We start from the raw sequence: 16,754 nt of genomic DNA on the forward strand, positions 1-16,754 counted from the left end.
AAGGAAGGAAGGAAGGAAGGAAGGAAGGAAGGAAGGAAGGAAGGAAGGAAGGAAGGAAGGAAGGAAGGAAGGGAGGGAGGGAGGGAGGGAAGAAAGCAAGCTGTTGTAATTTTCTTTCTTTTTAATTTAAAAATTGGAGAAGAACATTTTTACAACAGTGGAATTGTTTAATATAACTATCAAGGCTATAAATGCTCTCTTGGGAAGTGAAATCTATTCTTTTATTTGTACCATTTTTACTTTTAAGAGGTATTTTTCAAGATTTTAAGAAGTTTATGCTGGTGTTTAAATTCCATGACAAACATCTCTAGCCTCATTTGGTAGTCAGGCATCGAGAGCATTACAGATTTTACTTCCCAAATTCACAAAGTCTCAGTTCTTGAATATTACATATTTGGAGTTTATTCATTGAATAATTTTCTCATTTGCAGGTATTTATTAAGCAACAAATATGATCAAGCATAGAAAGCTAAAGGTGTAAAAAATACAGTCCCTGCCTCAAGAATGTCATAGTCGAGTGGGGGAGATTGAAAGGTAATCAATGTAATGACGGCAGATGGCAAAGTTGCTTAGAGCCTGGTCTCTGCATCCAGTCTTGCTGGCTCGGAATTCTGGCTCTGTCCTTACTTAACTTCTCTGGTTTAGTATCCCAACCTATAAAATGGGTATGATAATATTACCTACTTTGCTGGGTTGTTAGGAAGACTGAAGTCATTTATTCATATAAAAAACTCAGAACAGTGTGTGGCACATAGTAATAAATGTGCCAGACAACATACATTGGCTACGATTGTTATTATTTATTAAGTGCATGGTACTTTGGAAACTACCTTCTGCAAGAGCATCTCTCTGCTTCATCCCTTATCATTTCAAATACCAATTCCTGCTCAAGCAAGTTCTTTTTTATCTTTCTTAGCTATTGATTTCCTTGCATTCCTATGTTCGCAACTTTGGTTCAGACTTGTTATTTCATATCTGCTTTCCTGACAAAGTCTTATGCCCTCAGATGCATCTTTCAGACTTTGTGATCACTAATTTGAAAATCTTATCTGATTATCTCTGATCATTACCCTCTCACGATCAAAATCTCCTTCAACGTCTTTCATCATCTTGAGTATGAAATATGAACTCTTCTGTCTGGCATGAAAACAGGGCCTTTCAGAGCTGGAGTCACCCTGGGCCACTTTTGGATTTTGAGAGTTTTTATTAATGTGTAAAAATGGATAACTGCTAAAATAAAATTACAAAATTTTGGTATATTTACATGTTTGCAACATATAATCAAACATATAAAATACAAATGCATATGAATATGTATTTATTTATAAATACTAATACATAAAAATACACTCACATGTTTCATAAGATAATTGGAGAAACCATACAGTTCTTAATTCAGAGTTGATATGGTTTTGTATTAGGTACACAGATTGACAGCCATATGGTGACGGGAACATATTCCTCTTTCCATTTCTTCAGTGGACTTCTCTGTATTAGTTAGAACTGATTTTGACTGGAACTAATAATTTATATAATATCAGTTTACTATGTCTTATGATTCTGCAGTCTGAATTAGAATTTGCTAGGTATTTGCTAGGGCTAGAAAATCCAAGATGGTTTCCTCACTCATATGTGAGGCCTCTGCTAGGAGGTCTGGAATAGCTGGCAGCTGGCTGGGTACCTCTTTTTCCATGTAGTCTCTCATGTGGCTAGCTTGGATTTCCTCACAGCACAATGGTCTCAGAGTATTCAGACTTCTTTCTTGGTAACTGGTTTCTAAGAGAGGAAGTCTGTCTTTGAGACTAGTCCTAGAACTGGCACTGTGTTATTATTTCCATCATATTCTATTGGTAAAAACTAGCCCAAACTCAAGGAGTGGGAACATAGAAAATAGATTCCATCCCACCTCTTGATGTGAGGAGCAACATGTGAGCACAGTGAGGAAAGGAAGGGATCATTGCCATCTTTGAAGACTAATTACCACACTCAGATCATGTCCACAATACCATTTTTACTGATATTGGTTCAGTGGATCTACTCTGCTATACTTTTGTCCTTCTTATTGTTGAAAGGTGATTCTGTCACCTCTAACAGTTTTATATGCCCCCGCCCCCCCAATCACATTTAAAAGTACAAAACAGGAGGGGTGAGGGGCAGAGAGCCTCTCCTTGGGCACTTCTTTCTAACCAGGTAGAAAAACATCTTTCTCACAAGTTCGCATCAGATTTCTTCCTACATTTCCTTGCTCAGAATTGCATCACATATCTACCCTTAAACAAGATGTAGTTATATCCATGTCCTAAACAAAATTGATTTCTGACAGCAAAATAGAAAGGAGACAATAGATTTTGTTCAAGCAAGCAGTGATGTTGGCCATATTCTGTGACTTCACATAGAACCAAATTTGTAGATGACACCAAAAATTTAAAGTATAGTCCTACTGCCTTCCTCATTCCTAGTCCCTGTAACACACCCCATGAGAGTTTCTGCCTGTAAGAACCCTTTGCCTCTAGTGGAAGGAGCTACATAGTCACAAGGTAAAAGGCATGAATTCAAGGAAGAGTGCATTACCGGGGCCAAAAGTTAAATCTAAAAACACTTAAAATCTATTTTCTAGGCATTCTGAAATATTTGTATTTCCTTACTCCAAGTTCACACACCTCCTTGTCTTTACACTGCTGATCTGTGTATCTGTAACATCCTCCCCATGGCTTTATCTGACCATTCTTAAGGATTCAGTTCAAAAGGCATATCTTCCCTCAGGCCTTCTCTTACTCTCAGATTGGATTAGTGAGTGGCCTCTAGTGCCAGCTCCTGTGGTACCCTGAGCTTATCATCATTGTGACAATCATACTATCATATTTATTAATATTATTTGTTTACTTATCTATGTTTCACATTAGATCATAAGAAGAGCTTAGTGCCCTTCATTAAGGCTAGGATTACTGTTTTTGAGTCTTTATGTCTTCATCACTTACCATGGTAATTTGGTCATGCTGGTTGAATGAATAAATGGATGATCAGTTGCAATTTGATCCTGAAGGCAGTGGGAAGCCATTGGATAATTTTAAACATGATTATTCTCATACGTTTGGAGGGGAACATTTTGGTAACAGTGGAGGATACAGTAGAATAGGATGAGACTAGAGAGACAAAAAGACAAGGAAATTGAAATAATCCCACATGAAATAAGAAATAGAATTAAAATAATGTCAGTCTCACATGAAATAAGAAATAGGATTAAAATAATGTCAGTGGTGAAATGAGAATAGAACTGATTCAAGAGATCTTCAGGAAGTATGTAGATAGACCTCAATTACATTCTGGGGAGTAAAATAGAGGCAAACTTTTACCTGATTTCTATGTTTGTGGCTTAGGTCACCCATTGGAGATAGAGCCTTTACTTGACATAGGAACCGTGCGAAGGGGACATACATTTTACAGTCCCATTTTGGAGTGATGAGTGTGTGATGTCAATGGGGTATCTACAAAGAGAGTAGCATAGGCAATTAGAATAATTGTAGCTTAGGTGAGAAATTAGAGCTTGACAATTAGATTTGGAAATCATCAAGTATCAGGGAAGCCGTAGAAATAGCTGTGTTCCCTAGAAAGAGTGAGAGAAGAGCAGAGGACAGAATTTAAATAATGAAGGGAAGAAAACAAACCCGTAAAGACATCGAAAAGAAACAGCTGAACAAGCAGGCAGGGGATGGGGTGTATTAGTTTGCTAGAGCTGCCAATAACGACTCTGGCACTAGACTGGCCTTAGTTCACACCTGAGTTCTAACCCTTACTAGGTATGTGACCTCTGCCATATGCTTAAATACGTAATCTCTCTCTAATCCTCAATTTCTTCAACTGTAAAGATTAGACTAGGACTTTAAGGACATGCTCCAAAATGTTGACAATGATTATCTTTGGGGATAAGGTTAGGGATCCTTATTTTCTACCTTTGGCTTATCTGTATTTCAGACTTTTTTTTCTACCTATAAGATTATATACATATAAATACACACACATTTACATATATACACATATATGTATATCTTTTGTAATTTAAAAGGAAGTTATCTTTTTCGCCAAAAGAACCTATTCATCCTTTCTATAAACATGTGGCATAATTGTAGTTTCTATTAATATCTGTGAAGAATTGCAAACAAGGGAATGAATTAGGGAAATAGATATTCTCATTTTTCCCTCTGTTGAAGACAAGAAATATACATTGAATATGGTAGGGTGCAGAGTAAGGTCTGAAGTTGAAAAAGAAATAATCTGTTTTCAAGGAGTTTTCGATTGGTGTGGTAAACAGAAATGCATAACAATAATGCACTTCATGTCAGCATGAGACTAAATAAATAAATAAATAAATAAGTTAAATAAACTTAATGTTCCTTGGGTTCTCCCTGGAAGAGGAGAGATCGTATTAGCCTGGAGGAATCAAAAGTTTTCCTGGCCACCTAGCACCACAGAGGACCTTAAAAGGGTGGGTGACCCTCACAAATTCATATTGTCTCAGTGCTTACTGGACTGCTTCACAATAGAAGGAAAATTGGGCAGGAGATAAGAGTTGAGAATACAGAATGATTAATTTACTCGGAGAAGAATCTCCCTGTCAACTGCGTTAGTCTCCAGTAACCTCAGCAGCTGTATATAAAAAAGTTCAGGGGAGTACAAAGTTCTTGCCTCATCACAAGCGGGAAACACAGGGCTGAAATTAACTATGTTTCGATTCGGTCCAATTGTTTTCTGTGTGTTCAGAGTTTGTAAAACTGAAAAAAAAAAAAAGAAAATATTCAAGCTGTTTAACTTGGTTCAAGGTGGTTTTTATTGTCACCTTGATAGGGCTTAAACATTACCTTCCCTGTTTTTTAAGTGTTGAGTTGAGTTTTTATTTTTTGTTTCTATTTGCAAATGGCCCAATTTTTGCATATGCATATTAAATGCCTATGTGAATACACAGAAAATTATATTATATCAATATACAACTATGCGTGAAAACAATGTCTAAATTGAAGATATCAAACTTCTCTTTCAACAAGAATCCCAAAAGGAAAGGTATATTGACCAATTTTTAAGATTGTCAAGTTACAATATGTGTGAGTTTACATGATTTCATTGTGATGGTTTCTAAGAGTTTGCACTTGGCGATGATGAATTCAGGCTCATTTTCACAGGAGATTGAGGATTAAATCAGAAAAGTTAAAGGCAAACAAAATTTAAATCCACACTAGCGATACATGATGACAAAAGTCATCAGTTAAATATTCCACCATGGACTCAAATACCTCAGACCTGGCCTCTAACAATGAAAAAACATCTGTCTTTGCAATAAATATGAAAGAGAAAGTCTTTAAAATCAATTGGGCATTTATTTGCCTCAATGTGTTTTGGAGAGAAAGGAAACATATGTATGCTGTCCAGAGGAACTTGGGCAAATTAAAAAAAAAAAAAAAAGGAAACACACACTTCTCCATTTTAAGAAAGGAAGTAGTAATGACATCACCCTCACCTAAAATCTAGCTTGTTTATCTCAATTTATTAGGTAATACGGTGCCTTCTTCAAAGTTATGAAGTAACTGGGATGATTAAGTACAATTTCCTTGTGAATATTACCTCATTCACTCATTCATCCAAAAAATATTTATTAAACACCTATTATGTTGTAGGTGCTGGGGATACAATAGTGAGTAAAGGGGAAAATATGATCTTTGTCCCCAAAGAATTTGGACTTGAGTGAGAGAGAGGAATAGAAGCTAAAGAATGGTAAAAACTATAGCTGTAGTAAGTGTTAAGAAAGAGAGGCATATGGTGCCAAGAGAACGTATAATAGAAGATCTTCTCGGGGAGGTCAGGGAAAGCTTGTCCATTACGGAAGTTCAGATTCACCTAAAGAAGATTAGAGATGCCTGGGTGGAGAGAAAAAGAGGGTCAGAGGAAGGGACGAGTGCATTGGGGAGGACTCGTCCTCCTGTGTGGGAAGAACGTAGGGGAACGTTCTAGGAATTTAGAGCAGGACCTCAGGAGGAGAGGAGGGGAAGCCCAGTGGAAGGTAAAGTGGGGGGTGGGCGGGGAGGAGGCTTTGAAGGCAGGCTAAAAGTTCTGCTTTCTATCCTCTTTCTTAAGAGGAGTAAGAAGCCATTAAATAATTTTAATCAGGAGGCCGGTATGATCATATTTGCATTTTGAAAAACTGACTTCAGCTCTGGTTTGAGAAACGGAGTAAAAGGGCTCACAATGGCCCTGACTGAAGGCGAGTGGCTGGGAGACTCCTGCTCACTGCTGCCTTGGGGGAAATGGGGAGGAGCAAATTGTGAAAGCAAATTTTCTCCATCTTAAAGTGACTCTGGCTTTGCCTAAGCTGTTGGTGGGCAAGAAGATGCTCAGCCCTCCTAATTTCACTGCCTTTCTTGCATCCTAAACGTAAGAGCTGGGAAGTGGTATTTTCCTAAAAGACACATTCAGAGTCAGCTTCAGTGATGCGAGGAACAACAGTGACAAGACTTACGGTGCCAGGATCAAGCAAATGAAATCCTAGATTGACAGTGAAGATGTCAAGAGCTGGGGTTTATGGAAGGGCTATTTGCCTTCAAGTATTTCCAGTAAGCCTGGCCATCTGCCTCCCTGCAAACAATCTTTGTCTCAGATAAAGGAGTTCCTTATTTAACCTGCTGGAAGATCACCTGACCAAAGGGCTATACAAAATCTAAGTCTCAGAGCTAGAAGTAGGGTAAGCACATCATTATCCAAGCAAGACACATGGAAAAGAGAATGCGTCTTGGTTGGGTAATGATTAACGTCAAAACAGATGTACACCAGGATCGCGTGGGGCAAATCCGGTCACCCTAGCAAGAAGGGAAAGTTGAAAGTTTATCTTGTCCAGCTGAATTTTCCCTTTTGCAAAGGAGAAGCTATGCATTCTCTCTCCTCACTGGCACTATTGGAATGCAAACCCTGGCATCCAGCTAACTTTCAGATCACTTTTATTTTTACATTTTCTGCAATACATGATCCATTCTGAAGAGAACATTTCCCATCATCGTCACTCTGTGATGGCTGATCATTTACAATCCCTCACTGAATCAGCCCCAGGAAAAGGCAGTTCAAAATAGGAGCCACCACTCAAGAGCTCAAAAGAAATGCCACATTCTCGAGGTACTGAATAAGAATCTGTATTTTTTAGGAAGATTCTCAGGTGATCAATATGCACATTATTTGAGGAAAAAACTTCAAGACTTCCACCTATAGTAAGAAAAACATTTCACGATGTAACGGTGTATGTATACATAAGTGAAACGAAAGTTTAATGAGGCAATACTTACTTGCTTTTTTTATTAGAAAAAAAAAAAAGACTCATTCCATTTTAGCATCCACTCCCTGGGCTGAGAATTGTACTTAAAAACACAGCTTTTAAAGCACCTAGAACAAGCCAAAGAAGGTTGGGAGGAGGGGAAAGGTGCTTCGTCGAGGTGCTTTGGAAAGTTTATGCACTTTCTACGTTACGAAACGTGTGCACTTACTCTGGAGTAAATACTGGGAGCAATGAACGGAGGGCGGAGAGGGGCAGCTGAAAGTTTGCCAAAGTCCTCGGAGGGGCTGGTCTAGGAGACATGATTGGCAGCTACGCGAGAGAGCGAGGGCTGGAAGCGAGGAGAGGGAGAAGGCTCTCAGGCGGTGAGAGGTCCTGCCCAGCTGTTGGCGAGGAGTTTCCTGTTTCCCCCCGCAGCGCCGGGTGAAGTTGAGTGAGTCACTCGCGCGCCCGGACCGACGACAACCCCGCGCGCGCACACGCCCGGGGCAGGAGCCGGCCTCCTGCGCAGCTCCCCTCGGCCGCCGGGGGCCTCCCCGCGCCTCGCCGGCCTCCAAGCCCCCTCTTTGCTGCCGAGCCGGCGCCACATCTGGCCCGCACATCTGCCTGGCCGGCTGGGCGCGGGGTCCCGAGAGGGCGCGGCGTGGAGGTGCAGCCAGGGGTCTGGGAAGGCGCCGGCTGCTGCGCTCTGGGCTCGGTCTATGACGAGCATCGGGGTCTGCCATGGGTCGGGGGCTGCTCAGGGGCCTGTGGCCGCTGCACATCGTCCTCTGGACGCGCATCGCCAGCACGATCCCGCCACACGTTCAGAAGTCGGGTGAGTGGCCCCCAGCCGGGCTTGGCGAGGCGCCTGGGGTCCCCGGGGCTCCCAGCCCCTTCGCTGCGCTTGACAGGCGGCCCCAGGAACGCAGCGCCCGGGCGGAAACGGGAAAGTTTCCCCTCGGGCACCCACGCAGCGCTGCTCCCTTAGCCACGGGGATGTGCGAGTTTTTCTTCCAAAAGAGAAGGAAAGTTAAAGTGGCAAGGGGCGCAAGGCGCGTTTGGCCCGCTTTGTGCGGGCAGGAAAGGCGTTGTGTGTTGGCCGCGTTCGAGGCGCGCCCCCACCCCCGGAAAGGGAAGTTTGAGAAGTTGGTTATCTGAAGGAGGCAGGGGAACAGCGGCCCGGAGCGGCAGCCGCCGAGGCTGCCAAAGCAGCGGGCACACCTGGGGCCACCGCGGCCGGTGGCGATGCTGCGTGCCCACCCGGGACTTGCCGAGCCACCCCCTTAAGTGGCCAGTTACTCCAACCTTAGCTCCTGAGAAGGGCTACGCATTCGCTCAGGCCGGCTTCTTGGCCCAGAGTTACTGGATAAAACTTTAAAGAAAAGAAGTGATTTCCAAAGGAAAGTTATCTGACTGCACTGAAGGCTTGGCCCGGATGGACTAGGGAGCGGGAATTGTCAGGTGGAGGCGGAGGATTGTTTACTAAGTGTCTGCTGGGGGCTGCGTGCTGGACGTGTTTCCTGGAGCAAGACAATCCTGCCTTCTGGGAGTTGATGGTCCTCTGCAATTATCGTTTGGTGGAAATGGAAGGGTTAAAATCATAAATCTACTGCCCACCTGATCTCTCTATCTCCAGAGGTGTTTGTGGGGGTGTGTGGGGAGGGGTGGGGTGCAGTGGAAATGCACGAACTGAGTTCTTAAAGATATGTTATGGAAAGTACCAAACCCCTGAGACTTTAAGAGTTAGAATTTTCGCAGCTATGATCCACATAACTGAGTATTTGCAGCTGTACCCTGGGTAAGTGAGTATTTGGAGCTTTCGAGACCTCGGTTTCCTCATCTGTAAAATGACATGGTTACATTTTGAATAAGTTTACATGCCCTTCATCTTTAATATGTTATGCCCCTTTGGTGACTTGAAGATGCCCTTGGAGATGCGTAGATCTAAGATGAAACGCATCACTCTGACGCACATGTTTGATTTACCAAGGGCCTCAGGCAGACTTACCCTTAAGTGTATCTAGAAGAAATATGCTCCAGGTTCTAAATGGTACATTCCAGAGTATTTGAAGTGGTTGAGAAGTTCTTAAAAAAATTACGTTTCATATTGAAGGTCGCATGGAGATGGAAGTTTTTAATGGAATGACGAGGAAGCACTATTGTAATAAAAAAAAAATTCCTAACGCAAATTTGAGTTCTATGGTTTAATAAAATCCCAGTGTTTTATTCTTGAATGTTTTGCTACATTGCAGTACCAGAATGTCCAACTGTCTCTGATTATACCCCAGACTCTTAAAAACTCAGTTATATTTTGCTAATAAATATTTTAAATGCACCCTTAATTTTCTATGTACATTAAAAATCATTAAAACTTTTGTTTCACATTACGAAAGAAGGAAATTTGTGGGCTCTGATTTTGTTAGGTTTTGTTTACAAGGATAAGATTTATGATTTGCAAATTCCAGACTCAATAGTTCATGAGTCCGTTTCATTTCATCTACATACACACTTTTACACAATTAAAAACCTAGTGGCTTTTTATTTGGCCTTTTAAAGGTTTACAAAACCCACAGATTTCATACTTTTATGGAATGAAAGTTTCAAAATGGTTGAACTAAGGAATCATTTTGAGCATGTATGTATTCGAAATAAATTTTCGAAGATAGTTGAAGGTCGAAAGTAGCTATAATGAAATGAAGACAAGAAACCTAATTCCATGATTGCATTTTAATTTTCTATGTGAGTAAATGGTTTCAGGATTTTTCTAACATAATTGGTAGACTGTCAAAACATATTTCAAAATATTTTAATGCATGATAAGATATGAGGAAATGATATTATTTACAGCCTCCTAGTAGGTCACCAAAAAAACAAAACAAAAAAACCAAAATCTTCTGTTTAGTAGATTGACAAGTGGGCAAAATATTTCAGTATAAGAACTTCACTAAGAAATACACTTTAAAAATTTTTTGTTTCTGAATTAGAATCATTGTTTCTAAATGCTCAGAATTAAGTAATTATTCTTTTGAGGAAAACTTTAAATGTCTGAAAACTCTTCAGAGCTGAAACATGTAACTTAACTTTTTGAATACCTAATAAAGATTCTTGTTGATAACTAAATGTTGGTAAAAGTGATATAAGCTTCTTTCCTAAAATCATGTTAAGGATATGCTTATTTTGTCAGGGTCAGAGACTAGAAATGAGTAGGCCCAGAGTTTGATCTTTGGTCTATTCACTTTTGTTCCCAGAAAGCACATTTTCACCTCTAGGCCACTTCCTTTAATAACATATTTTTAATGAGTTATGGTTTACACAAAACTCATCACATTTTGGATTCACCTTTTTTTTCCAAGATGGGACCCCATAGTGATGAGTCCTCATTATTGTCTATGTGGTTGACATAGCTGCTACATGTTTTTCACCTCAGTTTACCAATCCTCAGTTATCAACACAACTTTCAAATTTTTCCTTTATTTTTTAACCCAATTTTTCCAATTAAGAATGACACTTCCTTGGTGCCATTATAAAAAGTGGCCATTACTCATTCTTCCTTCTCAACAGTATTTATAGTGGCTCCTTGCTCCAGGCAGGAGGCTCAGACTGGAGACACTATCCCAAATGAATAAGATAGACGTGGTCTTTGCCCTCACTGAGTTTAGCATTTGGGAGCGTGTCGAAGGCAAGGAGAACATTCATATTTTAACCCACTGTACGTGGGAGCATCATCGTACATGGTAGTTTATTTTCTAGACCCCTTTGTCAAAAGTTCATTTTACTGTTGAATGCACTCGGAGGGCGTGCAAGTAGAATGTTTCCTTTCAGTCCCTACGAACACGTGTTTTTCATTGACCTGTTCTTTTCTATACCTGCCTTGTCACAGGCCTGCAGTTGGGCCACCTCCATTCTCCATTCTGTAGCCACAATATATCCATCCAGTCTTTCTTTTGAGGATAGGCTTGGTGATAGAAGAGTATAGAGTAGGAGTTTTGGAATCAGGCCATGCTGGTTATCAAACCCACCTCCCATTTACTGGCCTTGTTGCCTGTTCCAGTGATTTTCCTTCTGTAGCCTTCAGTACCCTCATTTGTAATATGGGGATTCTGGAGTTCTGGTGAAGATTAAATAAAAAAATACTCTAAAGTGCTTAACGTAGTGCCTGCCACATAGTAAATGCTCAGTAAATATCAGCTTCCATTATTATTATTGCCTGAATCTGACCTAACAAGGTCCTCAGTGACATGGCTCCCATCTGATTCTGCAGCTCCACATCTCTCCAAGAGTTACAGTTTCCCAGTCCATGCTCATCACCTTGTTGTATACAGGTGCTGTGAGCAGTTTCGGTACCTGTGCCTTTGTTCACGGTGCTGTCTGGAACACCTGCTACCTGGATAATTTTCTCTCATCTTTTAAGACTTAACTCTAGTGTTATCTTCTTAAGGAAACCTGCTCTGAATGCCTCAGGTGGAGCTAATGTCCTCTTCTGAAGATAGGCCTCTCTTTTACCTGTAACAATGGTTAACAATAGTAAGCTCAAGTTATATCTTTATGTAACTTCCTTGCCTATTAGGCCTTCAATTCTTTCAAAGGCAAGTGGTGTGCCTTATTCATTTCTCTATCTCCAGGTCTCCTGCAGTGCCTGGCACATCATTTAACATTCAGGAAATGCTGAGTTCAGCCTCCAATTTATCCTCCTGAAGGTTGTATGACTGAGTCTAGCATTTTAACAACCAGGCAGGCACTGTTTATTGGGAGTTTGATCTGAATGGTAAAATCATAGTTTCAATGAGAAGAGTTTCAGCTCTCACCTAAGTAGGCAATTTGGCACTTTTATTCTGATGAACTAGGGGAAAAGATACTATAATTTCTGACAAACATGATGGAAAGCTACTAGAAGTTTCCATCCAACTCCTTTAGCTTTAGTGTAGGGCATTCAAAGCTATTGCAAACTTTTAAAACGTTTCACCAAAGAAATTTTGCAGTAAATACTGAATTCTCTCTCTCTCTTTCTCTCTCTCTCTCCTTTAACCTAGAAGGTTGTCGAAAGGAGACTTTCATTAACAATGAAGTGCTGAAATCTTAATTTAGTTTTTAAGTTTCTTTTTTCATCAGGGTTTTATGTTTTGGTTTATAAGCAGTGAAGCAGAGTTGGTCTAAGGGAAGTGCGCTCCAGCAGCAGCCACTGTCTGCTCTAGAGCAGTGTGGGTATTATTTAGGTCTGATGCAAATCGCCACAATGGTTTAAAATAAGGTGCACAGGAAACGTACTTCCTAGCTACAGCACGGCATTATATAGCCAATTTCCACATGAAAGCATAACTGTATCACCTTCTTAGCTTCAGCCCTCCAAGGGTTAATCCAGCAATTTTAACTCATGATTTTCAGTAGAAATGACTTAGCAGATATGTATTAGCAGCTAGAATACTCACCACTCATTTGGTATTCCCCATTTTTCTTATAATATTTTGCTCCCAGATACTTGTTGCTTCTGACTGAGACAACATAATGATGATTGTCTGCTTGGCATGTCAGAAGAGTTTGTAACACTGAGCAGGCAAATTGGCTCATCTCAGGGAGAAGTGGGGAGAAGAGAGAACTAACTTTTGAGAATCTACTCTGAGCTAGCCCCTTGACATTACTTATCTAATTTAATCTTCAGAGGAAGCCTGTAAGATAAGTTTTATTATCATTATTTTATAAATGGGGAAGATAGAGTCCGCCCAAGGTCATTTGAGGTGTGACTGGGCCTGTGTGTGTGTTCTAAGCTTGCCCTGCTTGCACTTTGTAAGCTCTTTTTCATGATGTATCTGTGTGTATGTGTGTGTTGGGGTGAAAGTTAGGGAGGGGATAAAAGGACATCACATTTGAGAAAAGGGAAACTTACTATCTAATATCATCAATTCAATGATGATTTGCATTGCTTGCATGATCTGTCTCCTTCCTGATTGTCCTTGTTCTACAGAAAGTCAAGATAAGATAGAGTCTCTTTGCACAAGGAAATTCTACTGTTCCTAGTCTGATAATGGCATCTTGGTGGTGGGACCCACTGTGGGTGATCTGGGTTGGACTATTTAGAGCAGTTGGACATGCACCATTTTCAAAGATGTGTAATGTGAAGCCCCCATTCCAGACACATAGGACCAGCATCTGTGTACAGGCCTCAAACAACTGCTGGTGAGGGCAGAAAGAGCAGAATTTATTCAATATAACAAAGACCCAACTAATATGAAAACTTGTGGATTAAGATTCTTCTCTTCATAAAAAGATCTGGCCTTTTACTTGCCATGATCAGCATTTTAGGTGTTGGCACTCAACGTGGAGCAACTGCCTCCTGGGATGTAGTCTACTTAGGATCTCTTGCTTAGGCTCTTAAGGGTTCCCTAGCATCTGTGTTTTGTTTACAAGGCGGAGCTATAGGTCATTAGAATGGATTTAGCTTCAGGGCAAGTGCCTATGACTGGTGAGATTTTATTTGGGAAAGGCCTCTTCTTTTAAGACATGTGTTTCTTTTTCCTCCTTTTTTTCTGATGAGCTATATCCTCTCAAATTTTTTCAGCTCATCTGAAATATATGGGCAAAAGGACCTCTGCCCTGGGCTTTAGAAGGTATTGCTTTTATTCTTCTCTGATCAGGCCCCTATCCATCAGGGGAGTTGATTCCCGGCCTCTGAGTCCACACTTCTGCCTCCCTTCGTAGATCATGTTTCAAGTAACTGGGAACCCCAAATTCACTGTCTGGATGGTCCTGGACCAGCTTTTACAGCCTACTTGGACCCTTAGGTCTATCTTTTTGAAGACCTTTACAGCCACTAGTCTGTGCACCTGAGGGTGGTTAAGGGACAGATATGTGTGTGTGGGGGGGGTGTATAGTGTGTGTTAAACTTGGGTGTCTGTACACATCTCACAGAGTCCCACTTGATGAGTGATAGAACGGGCAGTAGCAAGAGGAAGGCAGAAACTGGGACAGTTCCCCACAACACCCAGTCCCAGGGAGGGACTTTGAGTAGTTCAAGAGTTTTAAAGTTGTACTTTCTTCCAAGACATTATGAAGACATACTTTTCAGTTAAAATGGAAGGATAAAATTTATTTTATTGAACAGTTTCTTAGCTTGATTTATAACTTTCAGTATTTTGACCTGTGGTGTTTATCTCCATATATCCTCTTCCCCTGGGCCTTCCAATGTCAATGGTGGCTCTGGAATCAAAAATATTCCTTTGCTGAGATGTTAGGGACAAACTTAGTTTTTATTGATTGTATCACATTTTCCATGGAGTAGAGATTACTCATTAATGAAAAAGCTGAGTTTGTAATCACAGTGCTGTATTTCCTTTAGGAAATTCAGCTTTTTGTAGTGTATATTTTCCTGAAAAAAAACTTTAACTCAATTCATTTGACTTGTTCTATTTCTATTTCACATCTTTTTTTGTTTTTTGTTTTAAGATTTCTCAGTGCCTTTGTTGCATTTCCTCTGTGTATCGGGAACACCAGGGCAAGGTGAAGCTTATCTGGATGTTTTCTTCTGTTATTATAAACATTTTATTTGAGTATTCCATGTCCTTTTTTCCAAGCTTCTTTAAAGAAAATAAGAATATTAGGAAAGCGTAAAGAAGTAAAAAGCACTCTAAAAAGTATAAGATTGTGCAAACTATGCATTTTAGAGAACCAGGTGTTTGGCAGAACAAACACGAAAGTCTTCGAAGAAAAATATGGGGCCAGGTGCCTATTTTCATCATATACCACAGAGAATTTTTATTAGTTTAAGTAGCTTTGGAGAGTCCATTGACTTAGGAGGAAACCCTCTCTGCTGCTTTGTGGATGACTACAGGTCATCCTAAAACTCTGTAAAAACCTTTCTCCACAGGGAGATGGAATTGGCCTCATGCTCCCTGTGAGTGGTGTTCCTGTCTTTTCTCATGAGCCTTCGTGGATGGTTTCCCAATGATGTATGTAGCTACCACGTACTCAGATGTTACTGCTGCCCGGATCGTGCCGAGAACTTCATCTGTAGTAGTTAACCTTCAAAATAACTCTGAGATAGATTTTATAACGCTCATTATACATTCTCTAGAGATTAGGAAACTTAATGAAGGCCACAAAATTAGCAAATGATTTTGCTGGGGCTGGAACTAAAATGGTCTGATTTGGGGACCTAGACTCTAATTGTTATGCTATACTGAAACTAGACCACCTCAATTGACATAAACAACCTCTCCTTTATAGCATGGGTGATGGATGGGAAACTCTAGGGATTAAGAGAAATAATAATACCCAATATTTTTCTAATGCTAATTTAGCATTTGTCATATATTACACCATTCGATTCCTTTAGCTAAATAAAATACAATTTGATTCATATTCAAAGCAGTCAGATACGCTGGTCTTTTGATCTCCTCGATGAAAAAATGAAATGTATACATTTGGTGATAATCTTGGCTGAATCACAAAATAGTTACACCATCAGGGAGTTTAGGTATTCTGAACAAAACAAGAGCTTTATTGGAAGAACTGGGAGAATTCAAGGATGCATAAACATGTAGGGGATATATATGGAATGCCAAAGTGAATTTACCGTCATGTGAATGGAACTTAACTCAAGCCTTCTCCCTGGTACAGGATTATCTCTTGGCTCTGGGAGGGGCCCTGGCAATGTGGTTAACGAGTGTCATCAAGTTAAAGACTAGTTAAGAAATCTAGCAATGCCCTGAATGTTACAGTTCATATATAAAAGAAACTTGCTAAAGGTTTTCTCAAATTTAGAGGCAATCCAAAACATTTATATGATATTACTTATAATGAGTGATGAAACTGAAACTTTTCCAAGTTATTCAAGAATAAATTATACATTCTGATCACTTCTGGAGGAAAGATTGAATTATTTTCTTTTCTTTCTATAGTGAATATTACAAAATATCTTTGAAGAGGTGATGAAAAGTATGCAAGCAAAAAATGTAGCACAAATATTTCAGAGGTACATCAGGTAGTTAATTAACACAAATATTTGTTTTCTTTCAAATTTTATATTTGTATTATTTACAGCTTTCAAAAAATTTTATAATTTGCAAGATACCATTTTAAATTCTGAAAAATCACTTTCATACCTAAATTTCTATTCTTAATATTTGTATTCTATTTCTTAAAGAGTGTTCCTGAAATATATAAACTTCAGTTTCCGTAAGACCTAACTCTAGGCCTAATGGTAGGATTTGCTTGTTGGCTTAGAAAGTAAATAAAAAATACCTCTTCTCCTTTTCTCTAAATATGTTATTATCACAAACCTTGATCTTGAGTAAAAGGTAACACAGATCTAACTAACCCTTTGTTTGAAATTAAAACTCTGCCTATGAGACAGCTGCTGAAGACCAAAGCATGTTATCCTGGCATTCGAGGGGCCCGGATAACCTGGTTAAGTCCTTTGTTCCCACCATGTCTCATTTTTCTTCTATGAACAGTGATAAGAATTGGACTAGGT

At 39.9% G+C, this 16,754-nt stretch overlaps 1 protein-coding gene across 2 annotated transcripts in view; it reads left to right on the top strand.

Annotated features, from left to right (window-relative positions):
- Positions 1 to 7,651: 7,651 nt before the first annotated feature.
- Positions 7,652 to 16,754, top strand: part of TGFBR2 (transforming growth factor beta receptor 2) — an 81,586-nt gene continuing 72,483 nt past the window's right edge. Inside the window, exon 1 of one of the 2 annotated variants that reach the window (XM_023533688.1) lies at positions 7,652 to 7,739. Coding sequence is in view for 1 of the 2 variants with exons in the window: in XM_011360701.2 (XP_011359003.1) it covers positions 8,030 to 8,123 (94 nt within the window). In the remaining variant the exon portion in view is untranslated. Of the gene's footprint in view, positions 8,124 to 16,754 lie in introns of both variants that reach the window. The other variant, XM_011360701.2, reaches the window with a different exon arrangement.

Source organism: Pteropus vampyrus, unplaced genomic scaffold (assembly GCF_000151845.1).
Source record: "Pteropus vampyrus isolate Shadow unplaced genomic scaffold, Pvam_2.0 Scaffold1, whole genome shotgun sequence".
Lineage (NCBI taxonomy): Eukaryota > Metazoa > Chordata > Mammalia > Chiroptera > Pteropodidae > Pteropus > Pteropus vampyrus.